Source organism: Branchiostoma lanceolatum, chromosome 19 (genome assembly GCF_035083965.1).
Source record: "Branchiostoma lanceolatum isolate klBraLanc5 chromosome 19, klBraLanc5.hap2, whole genome shotgun sequence".
Taxonomy (NCBI): domain Eukaryota; kingdom Metazoa; phylum Chordata; class Leptocardii; order Amphioxiformes; family Branchiostomatidae; genus Branchiostoma; species Branchiostoma lanceolatum.
The window spans coordinates 4,214,881-4,234,097 of record NC_089740.1 but is presented as its reverse complement, the minus strand read 5'-3'; the positions used below and the strand labels follow the sequence as shown (position 1 = coordinate 4,234,097).

Below are 19,217 nucleotides of genomic sequence, written 5' to 3'. Positions count from 1 at the left end.
GTGTTCATACAAGGCGCTGCACGCCGCGTTAGAAATATATCGGCATCGTAAAGTTCATTGTTTACTTTACCCACTCGTACTACATGTACATGAATACGGTATGTCCCAACAGAATTAGTCCTGTACAGAAGATTTCTTGTTTACAATCGGCAATCCTTGTGTATTTTGTTGGGATCCTTTCGTGAAACAGCCGGGAGACTTGTGAAATCGGCTATCCTCGTTTCACGTTCGCTTATTCTCGTTGTCCGTCGTCAGCAAATGAGAGTGTTCTGTGTGCTCACGAGACATCACGATCTACGTCGGTAAAGTTCGGTGACAAGCTGAATATTTGCTTGCGAGGAGGAAAGACGACAGAAACATATATCGTGAAAAGTAACATGATTGTTGGGGAAACATCACGTAATTTGCTACATGCCACTGATCAAGTGTTGTTTCGAAAATTTGATCCAGAAATAAAGTCAAATTAATGCTTTTGTAAATGTTCATATCAGCATTAGTTTATCCTGATAGTTTAAAACTCCAAACTCTTATACACAACACGGGAGACCATTCCTCCCCAGACTCTCAGGCGCTCCTGTCAAAATTGATTGATGATCTCTCTTTGTCGCCGGCCTGATCAAAGGCGGGCGGTGGACGGTGCGCTTGTGTAGCGAACTTCTTCCACAAGAATTCTCACGCTGAAGACGCCCGGTCTACAATTAATTCTAACAGGCGATTGAAATGTGCTACCTAGGAGGGTTTTTTTTCTGAACTTGCTTGGTGCTACGAAGTTTGGTCGAAATGCTAGGAAAAGACATGTTATGTACATAAATATATATCGTGGGGAAATGTGCTCGGTCGGCTGAATTCTACCACTTCTATACAATGACGTCCTTGATTCTACTCGCTAAATTTCGCCGCCAGATTATTCCCTTTTGGCCAGGAGTCTGTTGGTGACTGGCAAAGTCACTCATTTGGGAAAATTAATAATCTTGTTTGTTTGTCCTCTTTTCCATACACAGGTAGAGCATGCTTCAGTGGCTACTAAAAGTGTCCAAGGACGAATGCTACCAGCCGTTTTGTTCTATTATACAAGCGCGCACAAGCATGCGTGTGTTTTAAGTTTCGTCCTGTTGACGATATGTTGTTTACCCTAACACCACGTTCGAGTCTTTCGGTTTCTACTAACATGCGTTTTATGTATAAAACAAGGGATTAAGTATGAACTATCATTATTATGTGACATAGTTCTCGCACTGCTCATAAAATGGCATTTCGCTCCACCTAAGTTAAATCAAGGATAATTTAACCTCCTTGAGTACATATTCCGTGTTCGTTTCACTCTTTTTTTATCAGCGCAGTTGCGCAAGAAAACCAATGCGTGAGGGGTGTGTCAAAGTAATTTTTCTCACATTAATTACTTACCGTTCGAAATTTTACACGACCAAGTTGATCGTCACCCCGGACTTGTTCTGGAAAAGCTTTTCCCAAACATTACGATCGACGCTCTTCTCTACTTGCTATGTCGTGACTTCTGAACTTGAAATACTAGTAAATTGTATTTGAGATAACTTTCTGTTCTGGAAATCTCAGCGCTACTATCCCTGTAAATCTGCACTGTTTCAAATCAGTTTGGATTGACAAATTAATGTACATATTTAGAATTACTATTGCAAAGCAGCTTTGGATGGTGTGGTTTGTTTTAGCCAAACTGGCGGGGAAATTTTGGGTTTCTTCCTTTCCTCACGAAACAAAAAAGCGATTGGAATACACATCTCAAAGTCTGTTCTTTTCGGATGTCACGTCGCAGAGTAAACAAAAGCATTGTCTAGACTGGAGTACAGGCACTGGTGTGTTCTATTGTTTCACACTTTTTGTGGCGCGGCAGGACAGTATCATTTACGTTTGAAATTTGTAACAACCAAAAGTTCATTCCTTATCACTAGTCGACACCCTAACTCGTGTTGACTTGTATTTCAATCTTTGTTGCATGCTATTCGCCACAGACTATTAGCAATGTATACGTAGGAGCGGTCTTCCTTTATTCATTATTATCACCAAGGAGGTTGAATATTTAACCTCCTTGTTACCTATCACCTTGTAACTTACCTTTTGTTATGTGTATGCATGCCGATATTGACTGTCGGAGAGAGCTTCCCACGGGGTTTTTCTTGCGAGACCTCTTCCCAAGGCTCTTCCCTATAAATTCCTTGTTCTGACGAAGTTTTGTTCTGGTTTGCGTTGCGTTTTAAACTTACCTTCTCTAACTCAAGCTGTGTTCTGTCCGACTTACACATGTTGCGTCAGGACTTACCTTTCAATACACGTTTGACATTTGAGGAACTATATGATATGTATTTAATGTTGGAAGAAATGTATATAACGACTCTAATAATTTTACAAAGAGGAAACGTCTTTGCAACAACGACGTCTGCCAAGGCATGGATCAGACAGAAACAGTCGATTTTTAAACTCCTTTCTTTGACATCATTACGTCTTTCTCTTTCAATTTGGTGATACGAACTTTCTTATCATTCCAAAGTGCATTGTTTTTCTTCCAAGCGAATCCCTCGGATCCATTCCTAAGCATACGAATGAACGGTTGAACAACTGTTGAACATAAGGTAAACGCAACGTTAACTCAAGGAGGTTTTGGTTAACGTAAACCAGAGAGTAAAGGTAAGTTACTGGTTAAGTTGCATCCGACGTCGAATATGGTAGTATTTACAATATTGGAAACCGAAAGGCAATTGGATCTCTTGTTAGTTGGCGCTGGCACGTTGCATAACTAACATTAATTCTACTACGTATCATTTCTAACATGTTTCACGTTACTACAACTGTTATGCGCTGTTGTTTATGAACAACACATTCATATTCTACGTCACACGACTCACACAAAAGGTAAGTAAGTTATCGATCATCTTTCGGCAGCCACTACATCTTGCCTGAGCCGCCATCGTGTAAACAAGGAGGTCTAAAATTACAAATGTTGGAAATACGGTAGGTACTGCGTCAGATATGAAAAAAAAATCGCTATATGATTTTATGACGTCTGAAAACATTTCCGTATTCTCCGATCGTGCAAAATGTAGGCTACAGACATGTACAAGTAGGAAAGTGGGAAATAAAACACATCGTACGGGGTTCATGCAATTCAGTCATTGGTCAGATCGGCATGACTTTCATTCTCATTTATCAACTGTATTCAGTTTATTCATTACTACAGAAACACAATTTTTACGGAATTCAAATTTCACGAAATTCTGCACACGAGTAAGTTTTACGGAATACATACGGTCCTTACGTAAAATTCGTATGTTATGAATTCCGTAAAATTTATGTATTCCGTAAAAGTCTTACGAACACATTATAGCGACATTGTCATTGTCGTCAAACACGAAGATGCTGACACGTATATGGACAATCACTCTTAGAACTGTTTATAACACAAACGATATTATACAAACAATATATCATCACATGTCAAACATAAAGTGGTGGACAAAAATCCGTGCAGAATGTTGCAACAACAATCAACGCGGTCCTTCTTTGAGACCATGCCATCAAAGAAGCCGAGCGTCGCTTTGCACGTGTCTATGAAATTGAAACATGCGGCTCGACCGTCGAAACAGCAAATTCATAGGGTTCCATTTTTGCTTCAATAAATTAAAGGTTGATAAATGTGCTTGGCTTCACCAAGGAGGTTTCAATCTTGACGAAACCACCATGGTTTCCACTTCAAGGAGCGCGCTCAGATTTCATTTTTCACCAGGCGAGTTTTTTTGACCAGCGATTGGATAAATCTAGGTCAAAATTTGCATACGCAGGTTACGCGGGTTTGTTTTCCTATCCCGGAAGTGCGCTGGGATACAGCGCGGCACTCACAAATATCGTACACAGAAAGGAATACACTATGACTTATGTAAGTTTTTTGGTTTTTTTGAGGCCATATGCTTTCAAAACAGACTCAGTACTAGTATTTCTCGCCCTGCCGCCTGGTGGTGTAACAATGAACGTAAATCAAGACAATTCAAACTCTACAACAATGAACGTAATTTTTCGGCCGCGTGACTTCATACCACGTCTTGTGAAGAAACTCTAGTCTAGTGGGTGTAACGTCAGTTTATTACTAGCATACGATTATAATCACAACATGTCTTCTAAAAACAAAAGCAAGACAATCAACCAAGCGTCTATCGCCATGGGATTCCAGAAACTGCCACCGGCGAAGCGGAAACCTTTGGCCGGGCGGACTAGCAAGCGCGCCTTGCGCGGTAGCAGCCCAGAAATCGCGTGTCACGGTGGTCGGAGGCACACGCCGTTGTATGAAAACTTGCGCTACCAGATTTTCTGATCTGGTCTTATCCTTGATCTGATACATGAGAAAACATTTTATTACCACAGTGTTTCTATTTTATCAACATCATAGACGGTCAGCCGCCCATGTTCCAAGATCAAAACATCCACTTGACCTGGCTAGAACGCCGCTTTCACTGCGATCGACTGATTTTGTCAACGTTCAGGAGAACCTGCTCGGAACTTAAAAACTAGAAATATGATTATTTAAAAACCGAAATTACGAGCATCTGCTGAAAATACTTGACAAAGGCTCCTTGGCTACACCGCCGACAGAGGCCCGCTGGGTAGGCGGGGCACTGTTTAAGTGATGTCGCCGCCCGCGCATATGAATGGGTAACGACCCCGATAGCTTGCGTTATCTCGCATAGCTAATCAAGAGGCTCGGACAAAACTCACCCGCCCCAAATGCGTTAATAACGCATTGCCGTAACGCGATACTATCGCGACGATATCGCGACGGTAACGCGACGATAACGCGACGCTATCGCGATATCCGTTAATTGTAACGCAATCAGTACTGTAGATGTACATGTATGAAATACCAAATATCATTAAATGTACAATTCATCCAGAGGTTCTAAGGTAGTCGCGTTGTGCTGACCGCAAATATCTGGAAACACAAACACACAGACAGACACACCAAAAACAATACCTTCATTTTTCATGGAGGTAACAAACCATTTCAGTAGAACACTTAGGTAACAATAATCATCTCTTACCTCTCTTTCTCTAACTCGTCCAGATATTCTCGCGAAGGTTGAACGATCAGCTTCCGTTTTGCGGAGGTGCTTTCTGCGGAAGTGTGGGAGGACTTGGCACTGTGATTGGACGCGCTGTGGTTACTCTGTTGTGGGGACCCCTCATGGCTCCCCCACGCCCGTAGTGGTTTGTTCCGCAGGCGGATGCCGTTTCCCACCTGTGCTGCTGTAGGGTCCAGGCCATTTTCTGTAGAGGGGGGAGAAGAAAATTTTTATTAATCATTGAAACTCTCAGTGGCATCACGGTGGCAGGCTGTTTGTCCTAGAATCCAGAGGTCCTGGGTTTGAATCCTGACATGCCCTGTTGACGTTGTGTCTTTGGGAAAGGTATATGCACTTGACACAAATTTTCTCATTTCACTCAGGTGAAAATGAGTACCTAGCTTTTGTAAGGGATGTCCCTCGGATAGGACGTTAAATGGAGGTCCTGTGTTTGAGGAGAGCCACACCTCGAGCATGTTTAAGGACCCACCAAACGTATTGAAAACAGTACAATGTAGGTGTCGTTCTCGGTGTGAGTTGATCAAATAAATCTTTCAGGATATGCAGCTTGTTGAATTTAATCCATGTCCACCCAAAAAAACAGAGTTTTGTGTCCTCAAACAAAAAATTGTAACAAGTCATCGATTCCAATGTCTGAATCGGGTATTCGAATTTTCAACGGCGGTGCAACCGGCGCACTCAAAGCGAGACCGGTCCAAACACCTGTATTGAAGGTTATCGCAGATAATTATACAAAATAATGTAAATATAGAATACAACATTGATTCTAACCTCCGAATCCGGTATCCGAATTTCCGACGGCGGTGCAACCGGCGCGCTCGAAATGCATTCGAAATATTCTATGGAAGCCTGTGTGATAACACTCCCGAACCCTATGTGATCCGGATAGTTATCACACGGTCCGGAACACCCGTATCAGGCCCAGGCATGACATAATGTTCAGTACAAACCTGGTGTGCTATGCCATGAGGTGGTTAACCATGTATGTAGTACAAACGAACAAAGAAAATGTAGTTAATGGGACATTACTACCCACCTGTGGTAGGGTTAGCCGGCTGTTGGTTCTCCTCCTCATCCAGACCCTTCTGTATGTGTGTGAGAACCTCCTTCATCGTACAGGCCTCGCTCTCAAGCTGGGTCAGGTGGCTCGAGTTGTCCTGAAACAGGAGAGAACAGAGATGAGAAACAATCTAGGGGTTTTCTTGGAAAAAATTGGAAGGAGGAGCATTGAGAGGGGATGGTGTGGAAGAGGGGGTTCCCCCCTTAGACGATGCGGAATTTTGAGTGGTGCATTCTAAGGCTTCCTGATTGGGAAATTACTGTCAGAAATGTCAAAGTGGCCACATGTGACCTAGTAGCATCCCTGGTCAATCAGAATTTTATGCTTGTCAGAGGATCTGCTGCAATCTATCAAAGACAGAATGGTGCACAAGAACAAGGCAAGGTGGTCTTGTGGATAGGGTTATTGACTAAAGGTTCTGGGTTCGAATCCCGTGCAGCCTACAATGCTGTGTCCTTGGGAAAGGCTTGACACAACTTTTCTCACTCAACCCAGGTGTAAAAATGTGTACCTGACTTTGGTTAGGGAGGTAAAAGGTGGTAGAAGGAGAGGGATGGGCTCATTTTCCAATAATGTACCCTATAGACACAGTGGATAACAACCCACTGCCCCTACAGCCTCTAAAAGGCTATGGGACTACTGTAAATGCAGAAATGTTCGCAGTGGTTTTATGTCCGCGGTTCACACGGCGACCGTTTCACCGCGAACTAAAAACCACCGCGAACATTTTTGTCCAATAATGTAGCAGTATGTGACTATAGCACTGCCGCAAACTTTAAACCACCACAAACGCTTCTGAATCAGTTTCGCCTTAGCGCGAAATAAAAACCACTCGAACTTATTATAAATGCATTTACCGGGTACTGTACCTTTACCTTTTTTGCCTACTAAACATAACTGGTTACTGTTAAGTCTTAGAACATGGTTCACAGTTATGCAAAACAAACAAACTGTAGAACTGCCACACCTGTAGCTCCTGTTTCAGGTGCATGTTCTCAGTCTGTAGGGCCTCCACATGCCTCAGCAGCTGGTCAAAGGCTGGCCCTGCCATCTTGCGCTTGGTGCCTGAACAAAAATAAAAAACAGCAGGCATGAAGGGTGAGTTGTGTACTTAAAATAGACCAGACCTACATGTACTACTGTAACAGTAACAGACTGTAGATACAGAAATGTTTGAAGTGGTTTTATGTTCGAGGTTTTTGTGGCGACCGTTTCTCAGCGAACATTTTTGTCCAATACTGTAACAGTAGCAGTATGCGACTGTACATTATGTATGTAGCGCTGCCGTGAACTTCAAACAACAGCAAACACTCCATTTTCCTCTTAGCGCCCGGAATTAAAAACCACGCAAATTTAAATGTTTGCAGTGGTTTTATGTTGCGGTTTTCGCAGCGACCATTTCACCGCAAACTTAAAACCGCCGCGAACTTTTATGTCCAATACCGTAGTAGTAAAATTGTGACTATAGCGCTGCCGTGAAATCAAAACCACAGCGAACAATCCCTTTTCCCTTTAGTGCAAAATAAAAACCACGTGAACTTAAATACATTAATTTTACAGTTGTACCTTCCAAGCTACTGGTCAGATGTGGCCATATTGCAAATTTTCATTGCCATCTTTTCTTTTTACAGATGAGACAGCAATTAGATTTTTGAAGTAGAACCATTAGACCCTATATGTATTGGCATGAAATATTAAACATAGTACAATATTCTAGGGGGAAGAAAAATATTCATCACACAAGTTTTCTGTATTGTATCAAAAACTTGTTAAAATCCAGGATTTAACGTCACCACCCAAAATGACAAATGCAATCCCTTTCAGCATGTCCAAGCTGGGTCCGACCCTAAAATCGATCTCTGGCCCACAGATCCACGGAATTCGATCCAGATGGCGAAGCAGCGTTGCGTCACCGCTTGTGCCACAGGGACACGCACAAGTAGGTTATAAGGGAACAAAAACACTCATTTCAACACTACAACTTGACAAATTGACATCTTGTGTTACTTTAATTTCTTTACAAAATACTGAAATTTAATAATCACTGCAGCCGCAAAGGAACATTCCACCTGTTAATGTTGTGTTTACAACTTACCCAGCACCTGCCCCCCTCCCCCCCTGCACCTGGGTGGTCTGACACATGTTGTAGTTTGATACATTGGAGTATCATGTTACAGAACAAGCTGTGTAGTACAGGTACAGCTGGTCAAGTAACACCCTGTACCTGTTGTGTATTGTCTTCAATGGAGTTTATATCCTAATATCTCCCTTAGTGTTGTTACTGCTACATACATGTACATGTAGTATAACTTATATATCATTGTAGTGGACCCATACAAAAAAGCTTACATTTTCAGCAAAGCACACGGAGTTATAATACCCCTACACTTCTCGGTAAGTGTGTTGGGTTCCTTTAGAGGTTTAATGCCTGAACCTAACGCTATAACTATTATAAGAATTGTACTAACTTCATTTCATTGGTGACATAAACATGAATATATCAGCCAGAACTAATGTGTAAATCACTGAGATTTTAACAACTAAAGTAAAAATAATTTAATTTTCAACCAAACTACCAAATTGTACAAACAATACTCAAGCATAAAAAGGTTGATACATTTTGTCATGTACAATATAGAAAGATAGTTCATGCTAACTTCTTCCTCTCTTATCCTCAATTTTAAATTTTTTGGAAAATACTGTATTATTTTTCTGTATGGTCCCTTTGCTTGTAACACTCTCCTTCAAAGAAGCTTTCCGAAACATGAACTAAAAACATCCGAGTAGCAAGTCTGACAATTCTTGTTGTTGGTGTACCCCTGCCTGCGGCACACAGATGTTTTGTTGAAGTTTAAGTTCAGGAAATGCTGGTTTGTAATTGGCCCATGTGGGACCGTAGCGCTGTCGTGGAGACAGAGTTGGTAGCGTTACACGCCAGTAGATGTCCTCCGCACTTCAACAAAACAACAACTTTCGCTGACAGAAAACTTGCAGAGCAAGACCAGGCATGGACGTTCCACGCCAGAGATATCCGCAAGATCCGAGCCCTGGAGATGAAATGCTACAGGAAGATATGCGTATCAGCTGGACTGAACACCGCACAAACGACTCTGTATTAAAAGAGCTGGGAGTGGACCAAAGATACAAAAAATGGAAGTTCTACTGCAGTACCGAAGTTGGCCACCAGAAGACCCAAAATCGACCTTGATCGTCAGGTTTACAACACCTACCCACATACTAAATATCATTGCAATCCATCCAGAGGCCTTAAGATAATGCGCTGGACACACACACACACAGATAAATAGACCAAAAACTATACCTCCATTAGTCATGGATGAGGTAACAACTCTGGCAACTTTTGGTAAACTTAGACTTAAGAGTTAGACAGAGGAGGTCCCTATGGTATATTCCAAACTCATTTTCAGTTACCAAAAATTTCCTCTAGAAGAAACCATATCACATTTTATAACTTTATACGAAAGCTTCAGAATGTAAAACAATCCTTATTCCTCCTCAAAAATTGCATGGCTCTCACCTAAAGTTGTCAGACACACTCACTCACTCACTCTCTCCCATAGCTTAGTCAGCCGTCGGGGCTGCAAAGCGTCACACACACACATGGAAATACACTGTAGATACTGTACACCTAAGTACATACCCAGGACTTCCATATTCCCCATTCCCTTATCTTCATTGACGTTTAAACATTTTCCTAATAACTGCTCTAAGACTTAGTTGTTAAGTCATTCCAACTTGGTACAAAAGCTACAAAATGCAGAAATATTGTGATTTCTCCTTAAAATTTGCATAGCTCTCACCTAAATTTGCTACACACACACATGGATATACATGTACATGTAGATACATGACCTAGTACTCAGGCATAATGTATTTCCTATTTAACCTACAGTTTGCACTGAAGTTTGAACATTTCCCTAATATTAGTAGTAGTGATTCTTACGTTGTATAAAACATACAAAATGCAGAAATATCCTGATTTTCCCCCAAAATTAACCCATTTCTCACCTGGGACAGGCAGGACCCATAAGTGGACGTGCCGTGCCCCCTGCATGTTTCCTGTTCTGTGCAGGTCTCCCTTCAGGAGCTGTTGTGTAAATACCAACCCTACAGACTGTGTTACCAGCTGTTGTCATGAGTGGTAACACCGCTCCCTGTCACACACGCACACAGCGTATGCAAAGTACCTGTTTAAATAAAAGGTGCCCCCTCCACCATCATTGCGTAGATCTTTACCAGACTAACTATGCCGGTCATAGGAAGAATATTTGCCAGGGAAGTTTGGCTACCGTAGGGTTTCATTTGCAGACAAAGGGGAGATGTTAGTTAACCGTAACCGTGGGCTGATTCTACTAACCAATCATTCCTTTTCTTGCCAAATTCTACAATCCGTACCCCTGTGGGAAGGCCTGGTGGAGGCTAACAACTTTAAAACAGGGCTGTCACCACAGCTTTAAATTTTTTTCTATCCCACTCCCATGCTGTTAATTTTCCTTGTTAAATCTGTCATTTCAAGATCACGATAATGCATTTTTCATTCGTTTTATGTCATGAAGTTTAGCTTTTTTGCACGGACTGGATGTAATTTGTGTCCGTCCCAACAAGCAAATCTCCGTCCCAGGACAGAAAAACAGGTCCTGGAGACAGCCCTGCTTTAAAACCACTTCAGAAGTAAAGAAAAGCTCAGATTTCCTCATTTAGACATTCTGTAAAGAAAACTGTCAACAGAAATCTACTAAAGACTTTGTTTACCTGGTATCCACTCTAAAAGTAACCACAATGACGGAAGAATTTGAAGCTCTTAGTAAGAATTTTGACTATTCTTTACATACATGTACACAAGCAAAGAAACTTCTTGACATTTTGGATTTTACAACAAGCTCTGCTAGAATGTAGGCGAGAGTTGTGCATTGTTAGCCAATGTTTGTAAGAGGGAGGGGGGCACTATTGTCTTTCGACACGTGCACAACCATAGAAAGAGCGTAACCCAAGAAGATGTCAACATCTCATTCAGAACAAGATTGCTGATTTCTTCGGAAGCTCAACAACACTGGCAAAGTGGTATCACAAGTACAACATGTATAAGAAATGTTTCTAATTTCTCAGCTTCTTTCATAAAAAGAAATCCCCAATATTGTTTAGTATACATAGTCTTCATATTGTTATAATTTTAGACAGAACATTTACATGTATGCTATATTGTGTATGATAAATTTCAATATAATTCAGTCTTTAGGAATGTCCACTCAACAATATTAATTATGGAACCTTTTAAAACTCACCCATTTATTCACTCATTCAACATGATGCATCTCTGATCCAAAAAGCTTGCTATGACCTAATTAAACCCTCAGCCAATCAGATCTCAGCTAACACTAATACCTTTTTGAGTCACAGACAAGACTGTGTCGATACTAACACAATTACACTCTAGTCCAATCAGGATGTCTGTCACAACCTCATCAACCTACACCCTTATAAGGAAAAGGGAGGGTACCAAATATGGTCGTAACCTTCTTTTGAGATATTCCACAGGCATAATTATATTATTGGATGAAGGATGACATTGTCACTTGTGTAATGACAGTAGATCTGTCATCACGGATTGATTATGTTATATACACCTGCAAAGACAATTGGAATTCCAGGAGAGATCGGTTATCCAGGATTCTGTATGGAATTACAAATAACAGCCTGCTATGACCTAATTAAACCCTCAACCAATCAGATCTCAGCTAACAATAATACCTTTGCTTGTGCAGCAATCCTTGAATTTTCAAAGCAAACATATATTGTAACAGTTACTGTAGAAGCAGTGATGTCTTTTTCCAACTTTCCCATGTATAAAATTATGCATTGACAGAAAATGTATGGTAAAGTTGGAAATGATAGACAAAAGATATACAACACTAAAAAAAAATGTTACCCTTGTAATTTACATTGTGTGTATATGTGTGATAGAAAAACAGGGCAATATAACAGAAAGTGTTATCATTTTATCCAAAAACTTGGCAAGCTGAAATTTTTACAGTTATTTGTTTGTAAAATCTATATTAAGATTACCCCAGGCCTGCCATTTGAATAATAGAAAACAGTCAATGCAGATTTAATGTACAATTACAAGTATGTTGCCTGAAAAGTTGCTTTTTTTATAGCTATTTGTTTATAAAGTCTAAGGTTACCCCTGCTTTAAATTAATATCTTAGATAAAATCAATATCTATTTCTACTTTTTTCACCTCAGTTTGTTTTGGAAATAGATTCCTAGCTCTTAATATCAACAAATCACAAAACTATAAATATTTCAACAACAATTACTATAATATGAATGCAATAAAATAATTTTACCTTTCAGTACAGTTCTCAATAATTATCATACATGCATATATCAAATTATCATCACAAATTTCTTTGTTTATGAAAATACCGACCGGCCTAAACTACAACACCTTGTAATGATATCATGAATATTTCTCCACGTCTGACTGCCATCATTGATTGAAATATGAGAAATGGCATGGCACAATGGGTCAACAAAATGGCCAGTCTTTGACAGGTGGTACCAAAAATCAGCTTTGTATAACCAACGCCAGCTGTTGACTGGAATAAGCTACATTGTTGTCAGAAAATCTATACGAGTTTTGTATTTCTCCTTTTTTGTGCAAAACATATGGAAAGTTAAGTTCCTTAAGTTTCGATAGCATGGCCAGAAAGACCTACCCCTTGTAAAATACCTTAAACCAAATTACCATGTATTGTAAAACTTCAAAATGATTTTTAAATGCATTTTTAGTTTTGTACATCTGTAACAAAGATGTCAAAACCAAATGTGTTGCTGCAGTACCAAAGCAGGTAGCTAGAGGGCCCACAATCAAAAATTGTCCTTAAGTTTGTTTTGCAGCCACCAGTACCCACATTACAAATATCATAACAATCTATCCATAACTTCTCGAGTTATGCTGTCCATGATAATACATACAAACCACACCCAAAAATATCTAATATTATCTATTAATATTAACCTTTAAACCTATAAACCAAAGGTAATAATACTGAAATCCTGTATCTGTCACCCCCAATATAACATATACATGTAAATATTATCAAGGCTCTCCGGATTGAGTAATTTGACGCTGGATCAATATAAACGATCTGCTAGAGCCTGAGCTCTGATCTTTTGTTTTCCGTTGAAAATTGGCCAATATCATAAATGTTTATAAAATCATCCACAAACATTTTGATCAAAAATAAGTTCCTATGGTGATATTAATAGTAACGTTTAATGCTTCCAAGATGTGCAATTATCACACATAAAAGAAATGACTGACAGTGGGTAATAGGTTCTAACGTGATATTGAATAAAATCACTTTCACAAAAAGAGCACCGTTTTGTGACTGTCTACACTTTGTTTTTACATGATTTCTACAAAATTTTAGTTTGAATTTCAAACAAAATTCTTCCTAATATCAACACAAACTTTAAAGGCACTGTCACTGGCGAAAAATATTTCATGAACAAAAAAGTTATAATGTTATAAACCTGCTTGAATAGAACATTTCCGTTGTCAGTAGTAATACTAAAATTAAGACAGTATAGTTGAATTTTAGTCCGTATTGTGTTACAAATTAAATAAAATACAACATGAAAGCGTCTGCACCGAATACTAAAATTTAATGTCACACTCACAACATGCTTTCTTTACATAGAAAATCACTTAATTACAGGTTCCAAACGTTATGGGTGGCTGGACCATTTTATCGATAAACACAAGCATTAGATATCTATCTTTACCAGATATATATACCACCTTATTTTTCTATTGTCACGTACATGTACTGTATAGTTAATCCAGTTTCTCTATACAAAGCACATGTAATATAGAGGGCATCCATGAGAATAGACTTACGGTAATACACACACATACAATGCCCCGAATCCTTTCTACTAACACAAAGGCGCACAAAAGTCGCCCCAAATTTTTGCCGGATGATAACAACGTCTTTCTCACTTACCGAGTTGCAGTAGCTGCATTTTCCAGAATTTAATTTTGGACATTTTGCCGGCCTTATTCCCGTCCCCGTCGCAACCCTCCTGCTCCGCTGCCTTGTTCATGTTGAGTGATCCCCGCTAAGCAGATTCAACCGTGAATTATGCAGGTTGGGGGAAATTGGTGGGCGCCCTTGGGGACTTTGCGATACATTATGGGGCAGCATACCAAATGAGCTTATAGAGTATAATTTCTCCCCGAAACACCCTTCGATTAAACCAAACCTGAACAAAATGTTTCTAAAAATTGTACATATTTTGACAACCATTTCAAACTCATATATGAAATATTGAGTAATATCCTAGCTTAAAGTCAGAAACCCTGTATGGGTCGGTAGTTTATTAACGTCAGTGGGTCGTATAATTCATGAGGTAAGAGCGGGTACGGCCTAACAATTGTAGGGCGTTGGCCACTGGTGGCAGTAGTAGGAAAACCCATTCCAGAATGTGTAAAATCTCCGCATTTGTGCAAATTTATGCAAATTGCATTTTCGCAGCGTTAGCATCTAAATTGGTCGCAAACATGTGTCCACATGTGGCCAACAATGGCTAATTATGGGGAAATAGCTTCAGATCACACAAATCATGCTGGTTGTAATTATTAGGGCCATTTTGGAGAATTGGCAAAATTTCATACCACATTTTACAATTCTAACTTTTTGCTACATGCTACATACCAGGCTTCACAGCCTGAGTTGTATTTCCCCTGTATAAATAAAATGAAATGAAATGAAACCCACATCTGAATAGTTATGTTTTTTGTCAAATATCTGAGAATATAATATATAGATTTAAGACAGTAAATTTTGACATAATTATATAGACGAGAATATCATAATTAATTTGATATTGTTCAACTGAAAAAAAATCCTTTAGGCACCTGTTATTCATAACAAACCTTAGAAATTGTGGGATAGCATTTTTCAGAACATTATTATTGTTTCATAGATGAATTGACATACATGTAATCTAAAGTATTTAGCAAATATCCAATGAATGCATCATAATTTTGCTCTCTTTTGAAATATGATTTATAAGACTTAGTACGTGTAAAACTACTGTGAATCAATACTGTAGTACAAGCAAATATAAAAAAAGATCTTTATACGACCATAAAAATTTTGAAGAAAAAGGGTACCATTCAAAGGCTTTCACTCTTTTTTATCAACAACATTTTTAATATCCAAATATTTTATCAACCCTACAAAGTACAAAATATCTATTCTAAACCTAAAATTGGGAAAACCGTATTATAAAGATACTGAGGAATTTGATACATCTGCAGTATTATCACATTATTTGTGTTTGACATCTGTCTTTCAAAAGGTGTCAATTTCACAACTGCCATCTGACACTAGTTGAGAAAACAATATTCACTATCCTACCCCCCAAAAAAGAGCCAGCAGACACAAGGTACTATCATGATGTTACAGTTGCTCTTTGGGACTGTCTATTGTTTGACAACGCATAAAGAAGCTACTTTGACAATGACCTACAAAAATCCTAGATTTGACCTTCAAATAACATTTGCCCTTTTCTGCTTATATACAAGTCTTTTATGGCATAGATTGTTGCAAGTAAATATTAGCAGAACAAACAAAAAATTATACTCTCAGATTTTTCACCGCTAAAAAAAGGGAAAAAATGTCAACCTACCCACCATAACGGCATCTCGGCGAACCATTTTCCTCGAAATTCCGGCGCTGGAATGACTATCACGAACAATACTCCGGAGGAAAAGTACGCTATTCTCCTCATTTGCATGTTAAGAGCTCCATACAGACGGTGACTCATCCCTTTAATATTAGATGACCAAAATAATAGCCGTTTTATGACGCAAAAGGTCGGTTTCTCCCAAGTGTAAGTGAGAAATCTCCTATCATTACCTTCATCAAATGATAAATCAAAATAAAAAAATTCCATAAAACTCATTGAACCAGCATTAAAACATGCCAACACATAAGTAATGATGAATTTCGTCATCTATTTGCAAATATGTAATTATGGCCGCTGATCATCTGGTATGCGTCTACGCGTTAACGTGTTACGCTCCCGTCCTTGGGAGTTCCGATGACCAATCGTAATGACCGACGCTGGACAATGCGTGAGTCACTTGACGTCACAACGCGGGGGTTTCCCCTACGATTCCAGAATCTAAGACACTCAGAAAATTAGAAGGAAATTCAAATGATTCATACTCCGGAGACACTTTCAAATTTCACATGAACATTAAACAAAGATATGTTATGGCATTCTAGAAATGAGTCAACTATATACTGATAGTCTACACTATATAGCCACAGGCACATTTGAATTCTGTGCAGGAATTTACAACTTCTTTGCCTTAGCGTTTAAAAACAAAAGTCAACGATAAAAGAACTTTCCTTCTTTACATTATACAAAATCACATAAAGCATAACCATTAATTTGTTATACCTTATGAAAAAAATTTCTGCAAAACAAAACTGACAAACACTGGAAAATACACGGAAGAAAATGCAAAATTACCATAAAGCGATTGATGCAAAATATTCATAAAGTTTAAAACAATTATGATTGCTGAGAAGACTTCAACAATTATACAAAGTTTAAAAAATTGATTCAGGACAGTGGCAATGAGTAAAAGTTAAAGAAGAGTGCAATTTCTTTCAGATTCTAGTGTATCATATAATAATGTCTTTAACTATCTCAGAAAGCCAAATCTTGCAATCTTTTTTCTGAAATCGATGTTGTCTGCCTTTGTCTAGAACAATTTTCCCTTTGTCTCCAACATTTCAAACTTACTACTGTAAACTCTTTTACTTTTGCAGTGGTTTTATTTCATGGTAGGAGGGAAAAGCAACTTTTCACTGTTATAAATCTGCAGTTGAAATATGTGTAACTAATACAGTATATATACAAGTATGTAGTAGACTTTTGAGTAACCAAAGCAAAAACCACCAAAAAAAAAGAAAATTGACCACTGCGAACGTTTTACGATTTACAGTATTATATCACCACTACATGCAGACATGCATATTAAAGCCCTTATCCCCTGTCTGGGATGTGGTCTCGGGGGAGGTTCATTTCAGCCATGCATGGTGTCTCCTCCATACACCCTCCCCCCAAGGGACAAAACTTGGTAATAAACTTTGCATGCGGTGTCATTACGGATGAATGTCCAGTCACATAGCAATAAAAGTCAAAACTTTTGAAAAGTACAGAATAATGTGAGTAAAAAGTGTGTCTGTCAATTCATGTTCTTTGAAGAATTCGAAATAGCTTTTGTTTATCAATCATTAGGCGACACAGCTACTGTTCTGTGTTATAATATCATGATGATATACATGACAAACATACAGATGCATAAATATGTCATAAGCAACTAATGTTTTCAACATGGTTAGAAGAATTATAATGCCCTTTAAATACCATATGAAACTGTCTTTCTGATCTGCATTACTACCGGTAGTATCTTTAACAATTATCAATAACACCAAATACAAATTATTTCAGATCTTCTTATACTCACTCAAAGATATCCTATCTGACTAGATGACAAAATTGTCAGTACGCTAAAATTCATACCAAACAGAACAAGACAAAGAACATAGATATGGCAGCCATATTCACATTATCTGTACTACCTGATTTTCTCAGTCAAAGATAATATTCCAATCTGCCTTTAAAAGACTAAAATTGCCAGTACACTAAACTAACACATTACAAGACAACACATGTAACCTACGGTACCATGGCAGCCATCTTAACAGCATCAGCTACTGTTCCATTTTCTCAGTCAAGAAAATATTCCTACCACAGTACCAGTGGCTTAAAAGACTAAAATTGCCAGTACACTAAACTAACACATTACAAGACAATGATATAACCTACCATGGCAGCCATCTTTACAGTTACTGGTATCTCCCACCTCAGATTACCGTCTTGACTCTTGGTGACTCACCCCATAAATAAGGACCTCTGATTACTTTGAAGATGACTCGAAGTGAGTCAGTCGACTCAGACCTTCCAAGGAAATTCCTTTAGCTGAGTCAGGAAGTATAGACACTTTAAAGTACCACATGTAGAGTTAACATGTGGGTTAATGATTATGAGACATCAAGTAAAATCACTGGTTAAGTCATAACGTTTGCTGAATCATCAAAATTCAAATGCAGTTAAACCTGTACAAGTTACTGTCTCTACATAATAAAAGGACCACCTGGCCATTGATATACAGTCAAACCTGTACAAGTGACCACCTCTACATAAGGACCACCTGGCCATTGATATACAGTCAAACCTGTACAAGTGACCACCTCTACATAAGGACCACCTGGTCATTGATATAAATGTTTTTGTACAGTCGAACCTGTCCAAGTGACCACCTCTACATAAGGACCACCTGGCCAATGTAACCACTTTTTGGTGGTCCCTTTGATAATTTTTCCCATTATTGATACAAGTCATATAAGCATTAAGAATCCTGTCTATAGTGACCACCTGTCTACATACACCAGATTTTGCCAGTCCCTTGAGTGGTCACTATACACAGAATATGCCACAATATTATGCTATTAACTGTAACAGCTTTACAAAGGAACAAACACAGTTCTGCAATCTATATAACTCTGTAAGTGCATTTCAAGGGAAATATTAGTTACATTTTCCATGATGTCTTTCTTATCAATAAAAGGTCATAAAATGAAAGATCTGTACGTTACAGATAAAAAATCTGTCGTAACTTTTCTTAATACCCTTTCACTGAACTTTTTGCGATAAAGGTATCAAACTGCTAGCGTAAAAGTCTAAAATTGGATTTGCAGGTCTCCTTTTGCTATGCATGAGTTTTTATTGGTGATTATGGTACATTTATTATGTTATTCTCTGGAGTGGAAGCTTGCTGATGTCTGTATATGAATGGGTCATTAACTTTTGACAAAAGACAAAAAGTCACTGAGATCATCGTAAAAATCAAATACATGATGCTTCAAATTTTCATGTGAACT

The 19,217-nt window shown here is 38.7% G+C and overlaps 1 protein-coding gene across 4 annotated transcripts in view; it reads right to left on the bottom strand.

The window, feature by feature from the left end:
• Nucleotides 1-19,217, bottom strand: part of LOC136425335 (adenomatous polyposis coli protein-like) — a 91,206-nt gene that overhangs the window by 46,877 nt on the left and 25,112 nt on the right. For 2 of the 4 annotated variants that reach the window (XM_066414182.1, XM_066414184.1), the window contains exons 1-4: nt 14,196-14,324; nt 7,130-7,227; nt 6,139-6,259; nt 5,061-5,286 (exon numbers count right to left, since the gene is read on the bottom strand). In XM_066414182.1, coding sequence (XP_066270279.1) covers nt 5,061-5,286; nt 6,139-6,259; nt 7,130-7,227; nt 14,196-14,295 — 545 coding nt within the window. In that variant the 5' untranslated portion in view covers nt 14,296-14,324. Of the gene's footprint in view, nt 1-5,060; nt 5,287-6,138; nt 6,260-7,129; nt 7,228-10,191; nt 10,253-14,195; nt 14,325-19,217 lie in introns of those variants that run through there. The other 2 variants (XM_066414183.1, XM_066414185.1) reach the window with 2 other exon arrangements.